A 19,370-nucleotide genomic window follows, 5' to 3' on the forward strand; every position below is an offset into this window, starting at 1 on the left:
GACGTAATAGTGCTATGAAGCAGCATAACATGAAAAGAGTTGGGATCACTGAAGAAAATTGGCATTAGAGAGAGCTGCATCACTCTATGGAAGCATGCAGAGACGTATGTCATCATTCGGTCCACATGCCACCAAAACCATAGGAAGAAGAGGGAAAGGATCTAGCAGCATTCCCCTGTGCATTAAAAATAGTTTAAAGCAAAAGCAGCAACAACTAAGTGAAGGAATGACAGCAGACAAGCTGCTCCGTAGCCAAAATTAATGCAACTGTGCAGGTGTGACTACAACCTGTGCATCAGTGTGATGCACGTTAGGGATGTGTCGAGGGATCTACAGCCCCTGTGGCTTGGAAGATGTTCTTCAAGTGGCATCATGGAAAGATGGAGATGCTGAATAGGACAGAGATGGATACAACGTGACAGAAGCACACGTGTGTGTACACACAAACACGAGACACGGGTCGGAAAGAGGCTGTAGCACCACTCGTCAAGGTAGGAAGTTTACAACTTGTCTGAGGTTTCAGGTTGCTTTACTTTTGCTTGCTTTACTATGTTAAAAAGAGAAATCAAACCATTAGAACATCACTAATGTCAATTACATATAGTAGGTAACTGGTATTACACAGGTAGGGTACACATGCATCGGTGATTCAAACACTACTATCTAACTTGTTGTTTTTGTTGTCAAGAAGCACCATTAACCTACTAGCAGACAAGAGAAAACATGGCGATACAGCAGCTGTTTTACCAGTTGCTTTAATTAAAAAAGTAATGACGGCTATGGTAATTAGGGAAAAAAAATCAATAAATCACCCCAAAACTTCTACCTCCATCTCCTATAGCTATGTATTACGCAGACCTAAACAGGTCTGTTCGCTCAGAACGAATGCAGGAAACATTCTTCATAAATCTTCTGGAACCCAAGAGCTGAAGATGCCCTTTTAACACTGAGGAATTCTCCCTCAAACTCTTAAATAACGACTCAATATCCGAGCCAGATCCGCTGCACGAGAAGGTTGTTCTTCAACTCCTTTACTAAACCACCTCACTTTGCCCGGCCGCTGCGGCGTGTGCAATAACTCGTAACCGGGCCGCTATCTTTGACCCAGAAACACTGGCAGCTGTTAGGGGAATCGCTGCTTTTTTGGAAAGTAACAAAAGGTTTTTAGCACGTAAACCAAATTTATGAACAGATATTGCCCTCGAGAATAGAACTGTTGATGTTTTAGTATCACAGCTGTCACCGATGCGCAGTTATTTTGTCCTGCATTAATCCCCTGAAAAGGTTGAGCATCTTCACTCAGGCGCTGCGATATGTTATAATTGACAGGCTTCATCTGGCAGGGAATATGTATAATAATTTTCTCCGTAAGCAGCACGCTGTGCTGACACTAATCTGCCGCGTTGTCGGCTCCCTTTATTATCAACGTCTGCATTGTTGTTTCAGCAGCACCGAGGAGCACAAATATGAGGCTTCTAATTGAAAAAAAGCGAAGTAATCAAAAAGCCAATTAATCACAGAGATGAGCCCTGACACTCGGTGATGCAACAGACAGAAATCCCACATAAGATGAAGCAAAGTATTTTTTAAGTCAGCCTATTTGATGTAAGAATGATCTAAGCAGATAATTAGCATTTTGTCACAGGTGACAGACTAATATTGCACATTTCTTCCTCCTGGCATTACTTTCCCCAAGCCTCACGTGCTCCTGCCTCACCTTCCATCCTCATCCTCTCTCTGCATTCGGTTCCTATCCGTACACTAGGTAGCTCTCTACAATCAGCACAACTCTAGGAATAAATAAGCAGTCTATTATCATGCTCTTTAATTTCCAAAGTGTTCCCAGTCCTTCCTTTTGCTCTTAAAAATTTGTTTCCAGCCCAATGCTCGAAAATCGCCAGTACTGAGACTTAAAGTTGACCTTAGAAGAATCTGCAGGTGTAAAAGCCCGGATTGCAGGAGACACAAGCTCTGGGCTTGTATTCTGTGATCTCCAAACCTCCAAACACGTCCAAACCCTGATCTGGAGGACAGGGTTCACCTCGTTTCGTAACTCGGCCACTCTTCTTTCTGTTGAACACATGGGAACGATCACCTCGAAAGCCAACGTGATGACATTTGCCAAAGCAAAGGTTCCTCAAAAACAGTAAGGGGTCAGACTGAAAAGACTGGTCTTGTTTTCAAGAGAAAACCTCAGTTCTGAAAGACAGGGTGAACGTTTTCCAGGGAATGAGGCAGTCGAGGAAGAACTCCCTGCTGCGGTCCTGCAGAATTCAGCCCCAAGAAGACAAGGCAAGAGATGATCCATCTCACACCCTTGGAGGGACAACAGCTTAGCAATACTCTTGTGCACAAAGGTAACACTAGAGCTTCTCACAACTCATGATTTTAGTTGTCCACACCAGTGATATATTCACAGGCACATTAAAACACGACTCCATATCGACTCCTTCATTCGAAGGCGCCTTTGCTTGCTACTGGTTCTTGCTATCCACTTTAAAAGCAAGCAGAGAAGGAAATCTACTTTGAGGTGCTACATAGCACCTGAAAAAGGTAAAACAAAAGCTTTCAAATGAAGACACGTGGTTTATCATACATTATCATGACACTGTTTGCACTATAATGCTAATGGAAGATCAACTAAGAGCACACATACAACCACGCATTAAGAATTAACCCAGACCAGCCTGGTAGATACACAGGCTTTGTCCTCCATCACCAGCCAGTTATTTGAAAACAAGGAAGGTATTCTATGTTTTTATTTTTTTTTTTTAGGAAGGGTCTTCGTTTTTAATTGTATAAATAACAAGGTTTTAGAATCATTAAACTAATTTAGGCGCATCCCTTCAAATTGCTGTTCATTGCCAAGAACATGACCTCGTTAATGCTATCCTCAAAACGATGGGTGAAAACACCAAGACAGTATCTCAAATGATCTGTATTTAAAATACTCATTAAGATCAATTATGTGCAAAATGCTCTCCTTCCTGATCCACAAAAACAAGGGTTTTGTTTCCTTCTATCCTGCTTGGCTGCAACAAGGAATTTGTATCGTATGAACACAGTTCCCAAAGCTAACAAAATCCAAAGCAGTCCAAATAGGTAGTATTTGATGTAGAAAACAATGACAACTATAATTTGTTCAAAAATTACACTGAATAACATCCTATAATGCACAAGAATAAAGACAATATTTTAAAATATTTCTTCATATACACACTGCACACAGCTTACCAAGCTGCATACTGTTTTGTTTCAAGTCTACTGTGAGACTAGACCCAAAGTGCTTTTTAAACATGCCATAAACGACCTACACTTAATATTAAACATTTCCGTGTACATGTGGATGGCTTTTGAAGGACTAATTCTGCTAAATGAATGTAACTGTGGACAGCAAGGGAAGCAGAAATTCAGTGTGTACCTACACACCTCAAATGCAATTTTAGGATTATTGGGTGATACTCATTCACTTGCACGGGTTCTTCTTTTGTACCGTTGTAAATAAACCCTTTTGTTGGAATTAACTCTCTGTATGAAATTGCCATAAAATCTCATTGCAAATATAAGAAACTAGTGGGCTAGTAAGAAAACAACATTTTCAACATTAAACTCTGCATCCTGTCAATCTGACAGACACAGTTGTAGTTAATACCAAAGAAAAGCCATATCCACAGCTTTGATTTTTTATTGTCCTTAGAGAAGTCATCTTGTTTAAAAATAAAGCATAACCAGAAAGTCAGGAGCAGAAATGCACAGAAAACCCATCATTAAAGCGGAGGGGAAGCTCACCCTTTCTTCCAGGCGAGCCAGCTGCTCTTTGTAGTAAGCATCGTGTTTCCTCAGCTCTCTGTCTTTCTCTTCCAGCTGCTTGGCCTAAAAAAGGAAACAGAGAGATAAAACTGGATCAAGAAAGAGCATCACTTGCAAGGCAAAACACCTACTATAAATTGTACCACTGAGTAGTACGCAGTGGTTGAGAATTGCAGTCTCTTAGCTTTTGCTGAACAGTACTTTAATAAAATGATGATTGAAAGTATGAGGAGAGTTTGTTGCACTTTTTTCACCCCGCTTGCTAACAGCTGTGCCATGTTTAGTCTAAATGTGAGTGGAAACATTAGAAACAGAACCAAACATTCCCCATAGAAATTAAGTCTTTTGATTAACTTTGCGGATCACTTCCGAACTTAGGACTCTTCCTCCAGGTACAAAAGGAAAAGTTTGCAGAGCCTAAATATTTATTAATTTTTCCTAGACGGTTACTAAGTGAATACTTTAAGATCAAAATAGTCAATTCTAAACACTTGAATATTTAGAAAGAGCCAAATGTTCAGCATATTTACAAAAGTAGACATAAACACTACTTTTAAAACTCTTCTGTCCTGTTTAATTAGCAGTTATTCTCCTGGAAACTCTTTGAATGGCTGAAGCATCAATCAAGTAAGCGGGAACACTTTTACTATAGCATCAATCATGTTGACCAAGCCACTTCCACATTATTTTAAGCTACTGGACATCCGACTTTTCAATACTGCATTACCAAAGCCCACGGGCCTGCAACTGCGCTTCCTCTGGAATATATACTAATATATAATATTAATGGCATTAACTATTATAAGTGTTAAAAGTGAACACTTATAAAAGTTAACATTAAAAGTGTTCGCATACACATAAAACACATATAGAGCTTTAAGTCCTTTAAAGGAAATACTTAACAATTCTTTTAAAAACGGATGGAGAATTTCACACCTAAAAGATCAGTGCAAATTCATTCCGGGCTCATAACGACTGTAAAATAAAATATTCTAGTAAACAATAATAAAATACCAGTGGTCATTACTACAATAGGCTACAAAGAATTAGTCATTTGACTCTAGCATGTTGTTTTCACTCAGTACTGAATACCACAAAGCCCACTGTAAAGTTTCCCATCTCACCTTGTACTGCTAAGAAGGGAATTTCAGTACCTTCTTGCATTAAAATTTTAAAATACACCAGAAATACACCAGAAAACTTCCTTCTACCACACACCGAACTACACTTATACAGATATAGGACTTGATTCGCTTCAGAAGACTTTTTTTTTTTTTTTGCAATAGTCTAAGAATAAAACAGAAGTTTTGCATTTTCAGCTGTTCCTTGCTTAACACCTACTTACCTTTTGCTCTATCTCCTGAAGCATGCAAAAATGGGAAAAAAAAAGTCAAGGCAAATTCATCATAAAATGGTGAATCTAAATAAAGAAATACATGATGTTGAGCACATCTGCGGTCTAGAACAACGCGGAAACCTACACAGAAGATTTTCTTTTCGTGCAACTTCACCAAAAATATCCTTCATCCAAAAAAAAAAAAAAAAATCCAAAATCCAAAAAAGTCAAATTTTAGGTCTACTTGGATGAACCAAACCTTGGCTCGCTCCAAACACCCTGTCTTCTAGGCAGGTCTGTAGAGCCCTTGCTACCAGCCCATCCACCATCACTTAAATCGGCCTTTATCCTCTTCAGAAAACCGATTAGAGACTTTTCCAAAGCTGATTACACTAAATATTCTACAACCTAATTACCATGCTTTTATTGACCCTGTTTTTGCCTTTTCTGCAGATAATCCGTGTGTCATCTCTCAGACCTGCCCCTTGCCCTGGGTACATAAACAACTGAAAAGTGACTGCACGTTGGGCCTCCCTTTCAAATATCTAATAAAACGCTATGATTTGTTAGTATCATAGTTCACCCTATGCAATCATCCTGTGTGTGACAAGTCTCATCATCCCAAAATATGTGCAAGCTCAAGAATGTCCCTTTTGTTCAAGTGAGTTAGTTCAGTTAAATAGATCAGTGACAAAAGCGGGTGTAAAATGAATGTTCCAGTGCATTCACAATAATTTTGTACATTTTCAGTTCTTAGAATTCAAGTATATATCGATGACTTGAAATCAAGCAACAAAATGGACTTTGGAAAGACAGGAAGATGCAGCAAAAGAGAGTGCTAAAAAAAATAGGATGCTAAAAAAAATAAAATAAAACCCTCATACGTTTACCATGATTCCTTCAGAGCACAGTTGAAGGCTGCACTATTCTACGGCTGTATTTCCAATTTGTGGGAAAGCTTGCAGCTCTTCTGCCTAATTTTTCTCTCATTTATAAACACAAATTATGGTTTATTCATGTTAGGCGGCTACTATTTTTAACTCAATTCCCAATATTGTGCTTGGTAGTCCTTACTGTGCTGAGCAATTTAAGACCCATTCATAATAAAATTTACTTCACACTGGCTCCATCGACATTAGCCCTGGAATAATTTTGCAATAGTGCTGTTGTTGTGATTGCTTTTTGTGTTTTTATATAGGCCAGACACCTACGCATCTGGTCTGCGTAAAAAGATTAACATGCAGACATGTGAACTTTGGAAGTACAACACAGAAGATGGGAAAATTGAAGAAAACTGTTGAATTTAAAAGTAAGAATGAAAGGCTTAAACATCACTCTAATGAAGAATATGAACTGAAAATACTACTTTAAAAAGTAACTTCAAAACCTCAAGATTTTGCGTTTTACAGAATTATCATCTGGCATTCTTGGCAGCAAAGGACACTTCAGCTCCTTCTTTTCTAAGGTGTGACTTAAAGCTAGTTCAGTTAAGAGGCTATATCTGCAAGTCATTCCCTCAGTATTATCCTACTACATGATCAACAGCAAAAATAAAGAGCCAGATAAAATTATGGAATGAACAGAAGTAGAATGCCATGAAACTGAGATTTATGGAAAAAAATCTGAACGCAGTTAGGTACAGAACTAAAATTTTGTGAGAAAACCAAGCAGCTTGTAAGATTTGCATCTACTAGCTTGTATTCATAAAGACAATTAATACTGAGGCTGTCCCTGTGAAGTGGCCCATAGAAAATGAATAAATATGTAAAAGATTATTGAGAATCTGCATGTGCCTCCATGCTGAAATTCTTTTTTTCGCTTCCAATTGAACACTGCACAAAACAGAGGTGGATGCGTTTAATGGTTTCCTATCACTAAATTTGTATGTACAGCAGACATAAGAGGGAGGAATGGAAACTCTATCTGTTCCAAGGATACTTATCTAAACCCAAGATTTGCCCTGTCAAGTTTGTTTTATTCTTTTTCCTCCTCCCAAGAGAATTAGCAACCGAAGAGCAGGATTTCACTGCACGTGGGGGTGAGTGATGTTCACACAGCTCATTGCTCTGAATCTATAGGGGTCTTCATTGCCCTAGTGAAGCAGAAATATTAAAATCATACGAATCCTGGACAAAACATTAAACCACAGGTTCGACTCCCTATGCTGTGGCAGCAACTGCACGATCTGGAAGGCCACTAAGTAATTCAGTAAAAGACACTTCACCCATATGGTTAATATAAGTGGCATTTGTGAAATAATGCACTCATGGCAAAATGTTTTTAAAGTATATACATACATATATATATATATATTATATATATATTGTATATATATTATATATATATTTTTATATATATATATATATATATATATATATAAACGTATCAGGAGAAAAGAATTCACTGCAGAAATATAAACTTGTAAGGTAATCTTCTATTTATGGGGCCGCAGCAACATGATCCCAGTGAATATCAATTAGCCGTAACAAAATAATTAAGAGTAGCCATGTATTCAATTAGCTGAAGACTGCACTTTCGTTGTAAATGAGACACTGCAGCAGGTTCACTGCTTCTTCGCAAGGTAGCTCTAATAAGCACAGCGCTCGCTGGGGTGGTATTTAGAAAGCAGCTTCAGAAGGTCACCTTTAAGAGTGGCAACCAAGAAAGCGACGCCAGACAGTAAAAATAATAAAAATTCCGAATCCCCAGCAAGTCGGAGCAAGATTTAAAGGCTGAGCTTGGCTTTGGTTTCAGGAGTGGCTGCTGGATTCCGCATAGCGCCAGCAGGAATTTCCATCCCGGGGAATGCCGACGGCTCGGGCGCTCCGGCCGCGGGGAAGGCTGCTCCAACCGCCACCGTTCAGTGGAAGGAGGGCAGGTTTGGAGGCAGAGTTCAGAATTAGCTCTTGGAACGCTCCAAAATCCCACGTTTCCAACTGCCCCTCGCTGAAGGCTCCGAGCTCCAATTTCATTAACACCCATTGAGTTTATGGAAGAACACCCCGGAGATCTATTTAGTTTGCGTTTTTCTCCTGCTTGAGACAAATCATCTGCTTCAAAATAAGAGTTCAGGCTTGCACTGCGTTTATAGAGTCACCGTCATAAATCAGAAAGGGACCAGGTGCTGTGTCTAGGTCTTTCCAAACCATGTCACCATGGACCAGGGAGACCACGAAGTCCAGGGGAAGGCAGAAGGAGGCTACCTAAGACCCAAGTCTACTGGGTGACTGTTCCAAGGTTGTGAGCAAGACAAACCAAAGGGGTTTGCAAGATGCAAGGGATATGCCAGATGAAAGGCTAAGCAAAGAGATGACTTCCTTGCCACCGAACGAAGGGAAAGGTCACATGAAATGTCTACAGGCGTTCAGGCAGGCCCCAGCACTTTGGAGAAAAGGTTAATCCATGAATAGGCAACAGGCTGGCCTTCAAGCGCTCCATATGAAGAAGAACAGTATGAAGATCTTAATGAAAATACTGCTGACAAGTTAGGCTGAACATGATACACTGGGACTACGAGAGAGCAAATTCCAAAGGCCATTCAGAAAATTAACACTCTTGTCAATAAGGATTTTCCATCTGTTTTATCACTTGAGGTTTGCTGGATGAGCATGTTGGCCCGTACAACCCGTTCACACGAACCCCACGTGCGGCACGGACTACGACCACCAAGAGGTTAAACCATCTACTCAAGATCGATGCCCACCCAGTGACCCGGAACGGAAATACTTCAACCATGACCTACATCCGTCCACCAACGCTAGCTCTATCCATATCCATTGCCATTCCCATGCTGGAAAAGTCTAGGCTGTAAAAGATCAGTTCTCACATATACATTATCGAGGCCAGAAATACGACTGTCTTCATTCACTGCAAAGCATCTCAATAAAGGCAATTCTCAATTTTCACACATGATATATGTAGGATTACAATGATTTTAAATTTTACGTTCTTCCACGTCGACACGCACCAGTGTTCAATGGACAATGCAAGTAACTGATGAATACAATTAGGAACACATGCCCCTATTCCTTCCCCAAGATCATTTATTTCTGAAGTTGCCACTACCATAAAAATACTCCTAACCACAAAAACTGATCCAAACACATCCTTTTCCAAAAAAAAAAAAAGATGTTAATTTTCACTTGTAGTTGTGAATTAGAAACAGCAGCAGTAATAATGTATCATAAAGCGTATTCTTTGACAACTGTAATTAAAACGAGATTTGGTAATTACCAGTAAATATGCTACAGTGCATTTTCTAAAAATAATGAAGTCCTAAAGGAATGAGTAGTGCAGATAGACAAGAATGCATTTAGAGGAGGCTAATGGGGAAAATTAAAAAATTGAATTTATGAAGTTCGAAATTTTTCTATGTGGAACACATGATGTTAGCCATCATTGTCTAAATCTAGCTACAGGCCAAAGGAGAAAATAAAATAGACCATGTCAAAAAGAAAAAAAAAATACAGACTCATTCTAACGTAAGCCACAAGACCATTTGACTGAAATTTGGAAGCACATTCCTATCCAACAAGGTTTTCCAGTGCTTTTATCCCAGTGAGAAGACCTTCTATCACTACATTAGCAGTAAAAGGTTGAAAAGGGACTCTATGGGACAAGGCTGAACGGGGTAATGATTTAGGGAGCTTAGAGAGATACAGCTGAGGTACCCGATGCAACCATAGAATATTTCAGGGTACCAGATTAGATTTCTCTATATAAGACTCGAGTAAGAGAACCACAGTCCTGTAAAATTCAGGGAGAACAACTGCAAAACTATCTTTAAGTCATCTCATTGTTGCAGTCAGGTGCAAAATTAGATCCTCAGTAGACTAGAAAACATATTTAGGACTATGTTCTACTCCCAGCTTTATTATCATACCAATATTCTCTTAAGTCATAAGATGTGTACCCTTTTTTACCATTCAAGATTGATCTAATAATGCTTTTACAAAAGCAGTTTGAAATCCTTGAAGGAATAAACTATGAAAAGACAAAGGAATAATAATATTGGAGTCAGTATTTGATATCCTGTGAAACAGTACATCCTGGATAAGAAAACACACCTGGTACCTTCCACAAGGTGTTCTCTCTCAGACCACCTGAAGGCCAAAGACAAGTTAGAAGAAACTTATGTCAGTTACCCAGTACTTGACTAGATATACTAGTCAAGACTAGATATACTTGACTAGATATAGTACTTCAGACTAGATATATTTTTAAAATCTTCTAAATTGTCTATGAAGAAACTTTTATTCTTGTTTCAGGAATTGGGCACTCTTCGCCAACACTATGAAGTCAAACATTATATTTTAAAAACACAGTTGATTTATTTTACTTTTCAAATTGAAGGTTCAGAAAAATGAAGGTAAACACTGAAACATTTCTCATGTAGACACTGCACTAATAGAAGCGATGAAAACTCGACACCTCGTTGCAGCACACTTCAAAGCCAATCTCATCTGAAATCCCACAGCAAAGTGACTCGAACCTCTATGAGAGGTCTGGAAGCATCAGTGACTGCACATTTGCCACTGGTATTTTCCATCTGCAAATATCTTACCTTTGGCATCAAATATTTAAACTCTATATGAATCCCTCTCATTTCTTTCAAAACTGAGGTTGCACCATTGGAGCTGGCACCTGAATCTGCTATCCTTGTAACCAATTTCCAGTAAAGACAAAAAAAATGATGATGCCCGAGCAGGTAAATGCTCTTTGGAAGACAAGATAAACACAGATTTATTTCCTCTCGGCTTTTTTAAGTTATTGATTCCTGCCTAAGGCAAAAAAAAAGTGAATCATTTGCAACTACGACAGCTGTTTCTTAATCTGCAAACTACAATTTAAGCAGGACCTTTAATTTTGGATATTCAAGATGACACTCCCTAAAATATCTTTTAGGTAATGTGTTAACTGCATTTTTTCCTCTTTTTTTATAGCTTAGATTTTATTGGATTTATTTCAATTTTATTGAAAATTGAATTTTTCTCTTTAGTAATAAAGAAATCTCTTTGATATGATTCAGCTATATTATTGCCTATTATCTCAAAACATACAGATTATCCTAATCGGTTTGATTTTAAAAAAATAAATAATAAAAAGTGCTGCAAATAGCAAACAATTTAAGGTAGACATTGTCAGCAGCAGACATTTCAGGTATAGAACGTGAATTAAATAATCCTTTCACTGTTGTAGATTAATTTGGTATTTAACCTCAGCATTACCAAGCGAGTATCATTTCAGCGAAGTTAAGAATGCTGCAATTTTCACAAAAGACCCTTTCCTATAAGGATACATAGAAGACTGACACTGAAAGGAAAATACCTATCATTAAGTGGCATGCCATACGTGTCAAAGCTGTACAGAAGTTACCCAGTTGAATGCTTCATTGCTTTTTTTGCTGTTCTGCTTTTTGCTTTGTAGCATATTGAAAACTAAATCTAAGCAAGTAATAGAACAGAGTTCTTTTCAACAGATCCCTAGGTGCTTAACTAAGAGTTAAAATAGTAAGTGTTAAGAAAAATTACTGCACCTGCTAAATTATTATATACTAACTGCTATCTAGCAAAGCTGGTGAGGAAAAGCCTCAGCAAGCACAAGGGCATAGCAGTAGGGAAGGGCGTAGTGGGAAATATAAGATTTCATAGTTCTTTTTATTCACAAATAGCAATCCCGGCCTTTCAAGATCTTCTTTAAAGTTTTAGCAATGCATTCTGAAATAAGTCGACAACAGAAAGTCATTGCCATGAGCAGAGCCCCTCTGAAATGAGTGGGGATTGATTTATCCATTGATTATGGCTGAGCATCTTCCTTTTGTATAATCCAAAACACGTGTCATTGAATTTGGGCACCCAACTTTCCACTCACCGAAAATTTATTTCTCCTGTCTTTTGATTGCAACCTCTAAGGCAGAGTCTGGAACTCACTGCTCAGCTGTGCAATGTTTAACATGATATTTCAAGCTCCGTCGGCATCGGCTTTAGTCTAACAGAAATAAATAACATTCTTAACACTGAAAATATACAGGAATACAAAAGATTGATGGAAAAGCAAAGAGCTAGGACAAGGCAGGAAGGAAGGCAAACACTCAATTTTTGCACAGGTGAAAAAAAAATGTTAAGACTTCATTTAGTCAAATTAAAAATGGGAAAATTTGTTAGTGAGTGACCAGCTGAAAGCAACAAAAAGGAACAAGTAAACAGAAGCTAAAAATAAATAGAGATATTGCAGCTAGTAATTTGGGACTGAGCTACTAGACACTTATCCATACCAAATATTAATTGAAGGCAGGAAATATCTTTAAAAGAGGGTCTAAGGTTAACATTCTTATTCTTTATTCTTCCTTCATTGCAAATTTGCTCACAAGACACTTGGGAGTTTAACATAACAGGGCACTGACTGGCTGCTATGAAAACCTGGTTCTTCATTTTACTGCAAATCATTCTCACAATGCAAATGAGCAAACAGGTAACTAAATGAGATTTTCCAAAATGATCTAGCAATCGCTTATGTATAAAGGAAAAAAAAAAAAAAAAGACCACTGAGGAATCAATAGCTTCAGTGAAAATTACTAGCTAGAAATGGCCAAAAAGACCAAACCCAGGAAGCCAATACGGCCGGTTTTCACACTATAGAACTTCACAGTCTGGATGACTTTCAGTAATCCAGAAAAGAAGATAACGCCAAGAAGATCCCAACTGGAGATCTTCTTAACTGATTTCATGTTATTAGAGATCAGAAGAGACTGGAGAAGGTCACAGAGCAATGCTAGGTGGAACAGGCAGTCTGAAGGCGAGCAGAATTCAACAAAGATTAATGACATGTTGGAAGCACAAGTTGGTACTACCCAAGTGAAGTGTTTTTATTGCAATCCCCCAAGATTATCCTATATCGTAATTCCCAAGAGAAAGACTACACTAATGCAGGCAAGACAATTAAAAATTGCCCTGGATGTTTCAATAGCCAAATAGGAACAGAAAAAAAAATATTTATAAAGAGGAAAGAGAACATAGCAGACAAGGGAGAATGTGTTAATGTAGATTAAAAATGTATCTTCCCATGATTCTGGCCACTGCACTCAAGAGCCTCCAAAAAGCAAGAAAAGATGGAGATATATAAAGACCAAAAAGCATACAAATGTTTTGTGTAAGTAGATGGGAACATGAGAGAGGTATACAAAAATAATTAAGTGTTCAGAGACAGTAAGTGAGGCACTTGTATTTACTCCTTCTTATAATACGAAGAACGAGGAGATAGTCAGTGAACAGTGAAATTGAAAAGCAACAAATTTGAAACCAATTAAATGCATAATTAACCTGCAGAACTCAGTGCCACAAGTTATCAGGAAAGCCAATCACTTGGCAAAATCCCCCCAAAAAGTTTAGATGTTTATATTAACTCTGAAAACATCTACGGTTACGTAAGGTTCTGCATCCATTTGATGCCTGCGAGTGCCAGGATTGTCAGAATTTCGAGAAGAATTAGAAATGCTGAATTCTGCCAAGTATGATTTATGTGAGTGGGATGAAACGCCGGGTCCTTTTAATACCCCCCGGCATGGCACAGTGTCCCCCCATACCACTACTACTCCTTTCCTTCAACCCTATGGCAAAAATCTATTAGCTGCCTCAAAAAGCTCAGCCGTTTCAGTCAGCTCCTGTGACGCTGTATTTACACAAGCAAAATCAAAATGTAGAAGACTGAGAGGGATCTGATCAACATGGACAAATAGCTGAGGAGAGAGTGTAGGGAGGATGGGGCCAAACTCTTGTGGGTGGTGGCCAGGGACAGGACAAGGGCTCATGGGTGCAAGTTGAAGCCCAGGCAGCTCCATGTCCATGTGAGGAAGAACTTCCTTGGTGTGGGGGTGCCAGAGCCCTGGCACAGGCTGCCCAGAGAGGCTGTGGAGGCTCCTTCTCTGGAGATGTCCAACCCGCCTGGATGCCACCCTGTGCCCCGTGCTCTGGGTGTCCCTGCTGGAGCAGGGGCTGCACTGGGTGATCCCTAGAGGTCCCTGCCACCCTCAGCCGTTCTGGGATTTTGGAATTCTGTAACGGTAAGTAAAACTCAAGGTACTAAGCAAAACAAAAGGTCTGATCAGCAGGAAAAACTATACATAATTTCTTATGTACATATATCATATACATATATATGATATGAGAGAGAAACCAGAATACCAAGCTAGTCAAACGATTTCTGCAGCAAGCAAGCCTGCAAGGACACTTGCTTTCTCATCCCAGAAAATTTCCTACCATTAGCCTCATTGTTCTTAAGATGGAGAAGTCCATGCAACAAAAACCACATTTTTTAATGACTAAAGAGTGATAATGCTAGGAAGGACATTAAAGGAGAACGGCCATTCTTAGCTCTGAGCTTACTGAAGCAAACACACACTGAGCAGCTCCTCCAGCCTCCTCAATTCCCGTTTCTGCTCTCCTTCTCCTCTTTACCTCCTTGTATACTTACAAAAAGACAAAACCATCATAGCTATAACTTATACTCTACTTTGACAGTCCATCAGCTTTATATAGGGGTAAAACTTGGGCAATTTCTATTCCAAGAGTGATGAGTGAATCACTCTAAAGTCAAATATTACCATTGTGAGGGCGGGATGCACACACACGAGAAAGTCCCGTTACGACCTACCCTTAGAGTAACCATTAATTACTATGTTGGTTTATTGTAGGTGCTTATTACCACATGATGAAGGGAGCAGCTCAGCCTTAGACATCGATTAGGATTCTGTGGTGTTAATCACTTCACAAGTGCTATATGGACAATTAGGAGAAGGAAGAACATCTGCGAGATGTAATATATATTCAAGAGCAGGTTAAGGAAAAAAAAGACCATAAATAATCCAGTAAGATGTCCCTTGGCATATTTTGGGAATACTTCTACTCCTGAGGGATGCCAATGCGAGAAAACACAGTGACAAATAAGCTTAAACTTGTGTAATCCTTTACTATAACCTTCAAAGATGCAAAATTTATTAGGTACCAAATTATCCTGGTATTTATGGGTTTTGTTTGGTTTCAAGCAGCAGAGAATGGGGATTGCAATGCAAAGAGCTTCTGGCTCAAGGGTATCTGATATTAAATTGAGGTCCAAAATAGCACTTTTACTATGTACAGGGCCCCAAGTTCCCCAATTCCCAATATTCATATTCTGAGCACGGATGGCACTGGGATGCAGCAGCTCTGCTGTCAGTTCACCGGCTGTGCAACCCCAGGCAAAGTTACCTTCCTCACGGGTGCCAATAACGTTTGCAAGCAGTTTTGTGCACTGCCATACCTTTTATAAGGAAACACTGCATTATTTTAACACAACTACATTATGCTGAGCGTGAACAAGTCTGCACGGAACAGCAAGCACTTAAAAGGGTTTCACACAAAAGTGGTTTCATCCCAGTCAACAGACTGCTGCGGGAAAATATAAAGTGTCAAGTACCTTCATAATAATGAAAAAAAAGGCCCTTACATTTGGGGAGTTGCTAAAACGCGCCAATTTTGCACAATCACTGTGGACTGCCCAATATTTAGACTGACTAAGCTCTTCTCTCAATTGATAAAGTGGTTTTTACTGCATGTTTAAGCCTTATTTGTCATGCAATACAGGCTGTTCTCGGCCACAGTTGAGAATTAGTGCTTAATTTTCTAAACGTGGAGTGACATACCAACTACTTGCAGATGCAATGTTTGGGGTATTCACACGAAACTGAGAAGAGCAAAGAATTGTCACAATTAGATTAATTCAGCAATAGAGTCACAACTTTCCTTTTTGCTCAAAAACGAGAAAAAAAAAAAGAGATTCAGCTGAACAAAACATGACTGAATATAAATAGGCAAAAGGACTAATAAAATATTTATTCATCTCAACGCACAGTACATGATATCCTGTATTTCTGGTTATTAAACAGGTTATGGGCCTGCAGTGAAATAAAACCTGGAGGAGGGACCGGAGGATTTCCTTTTGATCCCCATGTGCTTTGGTCTGGTGTCAGATAAATACAAATGTTATGGTGCCGTGATCAAGAAAGATCAACTGAAAACATCAGGAAAGGGCTGAATTCTTGTTTTATTCAAAGCACTTCCCTCCACCCCCTCACGTTGTCTTCTAAATTGTAAGGTAAGCTACATTTTGTGGACAAAAAAAATGGAAAAAGTAATATGTAACTGGCTTTCTATACACTTTCTTGCAATATTTTAGCATTCTTTTCCAATTCATGAAGTACAAGTACCTAAAGCACCACAGAAGAGATTCTTTTTTAGCTTTGGATCTAGAACTAGCCATAAAACAAATGTTAAATGGTTCTTATTTTCAGAAACAGATTTTATAAAAAGGAAACGAGCAAAAACCAGGAAACAGTCATTGTAACTGCTACTACCTGCAAGGTGTCAGATGGTAACGCGGCTCTTCAGGCCACACCTGATTTTCACCTCCATTAATTGGGATACTTGTGCAAGGGAGGGAGAAGCTGAAGCAGTGGGGTTCCTGCCACTTCTCTTTTTTATTGCTTAACAAACCTCATTGCCTAGCACCAAATATGCGATAGTCCCTCAAAAAGATATATATATATATAAAAAAATACTAATATAATGCTAATTGCTTTATATATATAACTAAATGCAATTTTCTATATGGGAAAATACATCCTGGGGCACATCGATTCCCACTTAGGATGATTTTGGTGAACTTCAGAAGCAGATCAAGTTCAATCAGCTATTCAATAAGATGACAAACACATCCGTGAGGACCACTGTGGCAACCAGGACTGCTTCATTTCTGCTTTTACTCAATCAGTGCTTCAGCCACGTGTTCAGAAAACACAAACTGGTGTCAAAGGGGACATAAAACCAGTGTCCAGGCTAGCTGCCAGGGAAGTGTCCAAAGGCCTCCCATGAAATTCCAGTTTTGCCGTAACCACAAGGCAGTTTTGTTAAGGGTAACCTGCCTTTCAAAACGCTCTACGCGGTTGCAGACAACTATTTTTCACCTCTTTCTTTATGCTGTTGAGCACTATTAGACGTCTGCCACGTTCGACTTGAAGAGCCTCAATTTATAGGGGGAGGAAGCAATATATCTACCTGCAGAAGTTCAAATGTATTCGGATGCTGAAATACTGTCAAGGTAACCACTGCAGAAACACAAATGTTACTGCCACGTGTGACATACGGTCCTAGCCCAGCTCAGAGGCTCTCGAAAGAAGAGATGGAGCAGAGGAGCATTAATCTACATTACACCAAATCCTAGCACAGATGCATGAATCCTGCTCCTATAGAGTGAGCCTTGTTTGCTTTTATAAAGCCTTAATCTGTAACACACAGCAAGGAATACATATATTTTTTAAATGATGGGGAAATGCTTCATATCTCCTCTTACTTAACTGAGTCCATAAAAAAGGCCTAAGTATTTTGCCCTGAAATTTAAAGTGTAAAGGTTTTATTACAGTGGGAAGAAAAAAAAAAAGGCACTTTTAAAGAAAACCTCCTTCTTTTTTCTTCAAATCTGTAACAAAAGACCACAGCACACATGAAGCACAGATTTAGCCTGAATGCAGGACAAAGAAGCATTTCTTCAATACTCGTTACTCACTCAAAACTCAGTGATTTCCAGTGCAAACAGACCCTTTAACACCTTTTGTATGTATACCCACCCACATATTTTGGGGTATAGATAGTATATATATTCAGTATATATATAAGACTATTTAGCATATTGGTTTTAAAAAACTTTTCCTCCACATCATGATCTCAAGAATTACACACAGTGGAGATGTGGCAGGTTTGTCTTCAAAGAGTAAAGAACTGAGATCAGGAAAAAAAAAGAATTTTACAAAATATTACATGAAAAAAATGTAATTGACATTTTAATTTTAATCCTTGAAAAGTTTTTTGTGGAAGCCTGAAACTTTTTCCACTCTTAAAACAAGCAAAAGGCTTCCCCTAAAGGGAATTATACCTGCCTCGAAACATAGAGAACGTGGTAGGGCTGGAATCTTGAGTCTATAAATTACAGGAGAAGAGATTTTCAAAACCAGTGAAGTATTTTTGTGCGAAAACTTAACTACAAAACAACAAGGAAATTCAATGGGACAAAGATTAAACCAAGACATTTCTGAAGAGGATTTTCCATTTCCTTCATATTAGAGGGGATCAGAGCCACTAAATATTTGACTGTTCTTCACTTTGTTCAACTGAAAAATGTTTCAGAGCCCTCAAACAGGCACTCACAACCTGCGTAACGCGTGCTAAGAAGCTGCGAGGATCCCTGTTTTAAAGGCACCTGCACAACAAAAACCAAGCCAAGGTATCACGCCGACAAAGAGCTGCCCTTATAGTTACAGGCAAAAAAAATGAAAATGAACAGATAAATATTACAAAGTAACAGGCCAGGAAGCCTAAGTAGAGGTACACTGAGGATCTTTTAACTAGAAGAGCCGTAGCTTCTGCCATCATATTCCCTGCACATAGCTTCACTTTTCTGTCTAAAAATTATGGGAGGAATAATTCTGGCAAATATTTTATACCTCTGCCTGCTGCTCGTAGATATTTGCAGGCAGAACAAGTAAAAAGCTGCCCCTCTAAGGCTGGGATCGGAGAAGAGTTTGGGTAACACTGCAGTCGCAGCTGATGTCCTGCTCCAGGCTACCTGAACCACACGTTACTCTGATGTTCGATGAAGATGGCACAGGAAGACCAGAAATTGAGGCCATTCCCCATTTCTGACTGGGGATCTCTTCAAAAGATACCAAGAGAAACACTCATCCTATGGAAAAGAAGATCCGTTTCCCCTTCCATTTCCATAGGCATGAAAGAGCCCTGGCACAGGCTGCCCAGAGAGGCTGTGGAGGCTCCTTCTCTGGAGATGTCCAACCCGCCTGGATGCCACCCTGTGCCCCGTGCTCTGGGTGTCCCTGCTGGAGCAGGGGCTGCACTGGGTGATCCCTAGAGGTCCCTGCCAACCTCAGCCATTCTGGGATTCTGTGGTTCTGTGAAAGCCAAGTCCTACCACGCCAGCAGACCAAGGCCTGAAGCACCCACAGCACAGAGCGTGGTGGGACACGCTGATGTGGAGGCTTCTCCCCTGTCTGAGCCAGGATGGCCAAGGACTCACCATTAAACATCAGCAGGACCAATGGGAAGAAGAATTAATTCCATTTATAAATCTAACCAAACCCCAAATGGTGAAGCCGGCGGAGAAATGGTCAAGGTAAGGAGGGCTG

General features: G+C 39.4%; 1 protein-coding gene across 1 annotated transcript in view; it reads right to left on the reverse strand.

The window, feature by feature from the left end:
- The window catches only part of CHCHD3 (coiled-coil-helix-coiled-coil-helix domain containing 3), a 135,273-nt gene that overhangs the window by 48,715 nt on the left and 67,188 nt on the right, over positions 1-19,370 (reverse strand). Inside the window, exon 5 of the mRNA XM_088531810.1 lies at positions 3,790-3,873. Coding sequence (XP_088387936.1) covers positions 3,790-3,873 — 84 coding nt within the window. The remainder of the gene's footprint in view (positions 1-3,789; positions 3,874-19,370) is intronic.

Source organism: Tinamus guttatus, unplaced genomic scaffold (genome assembly GCF_059628265.1).
Source record: "Tinamus guttatus ecotype Peru unplaced genomic scaffold, ASM5962826v1 Tinamus_guttatus_pri_ptg000434l, whole genome shotgun sequence".
Taxonomy (NCBI): domain Eukaryota; kingdom Metazoa; phylum Chordata; class Aves; order Tinamiformes; family Tinamidae; genus Tinamus; species Tinamus guttatus.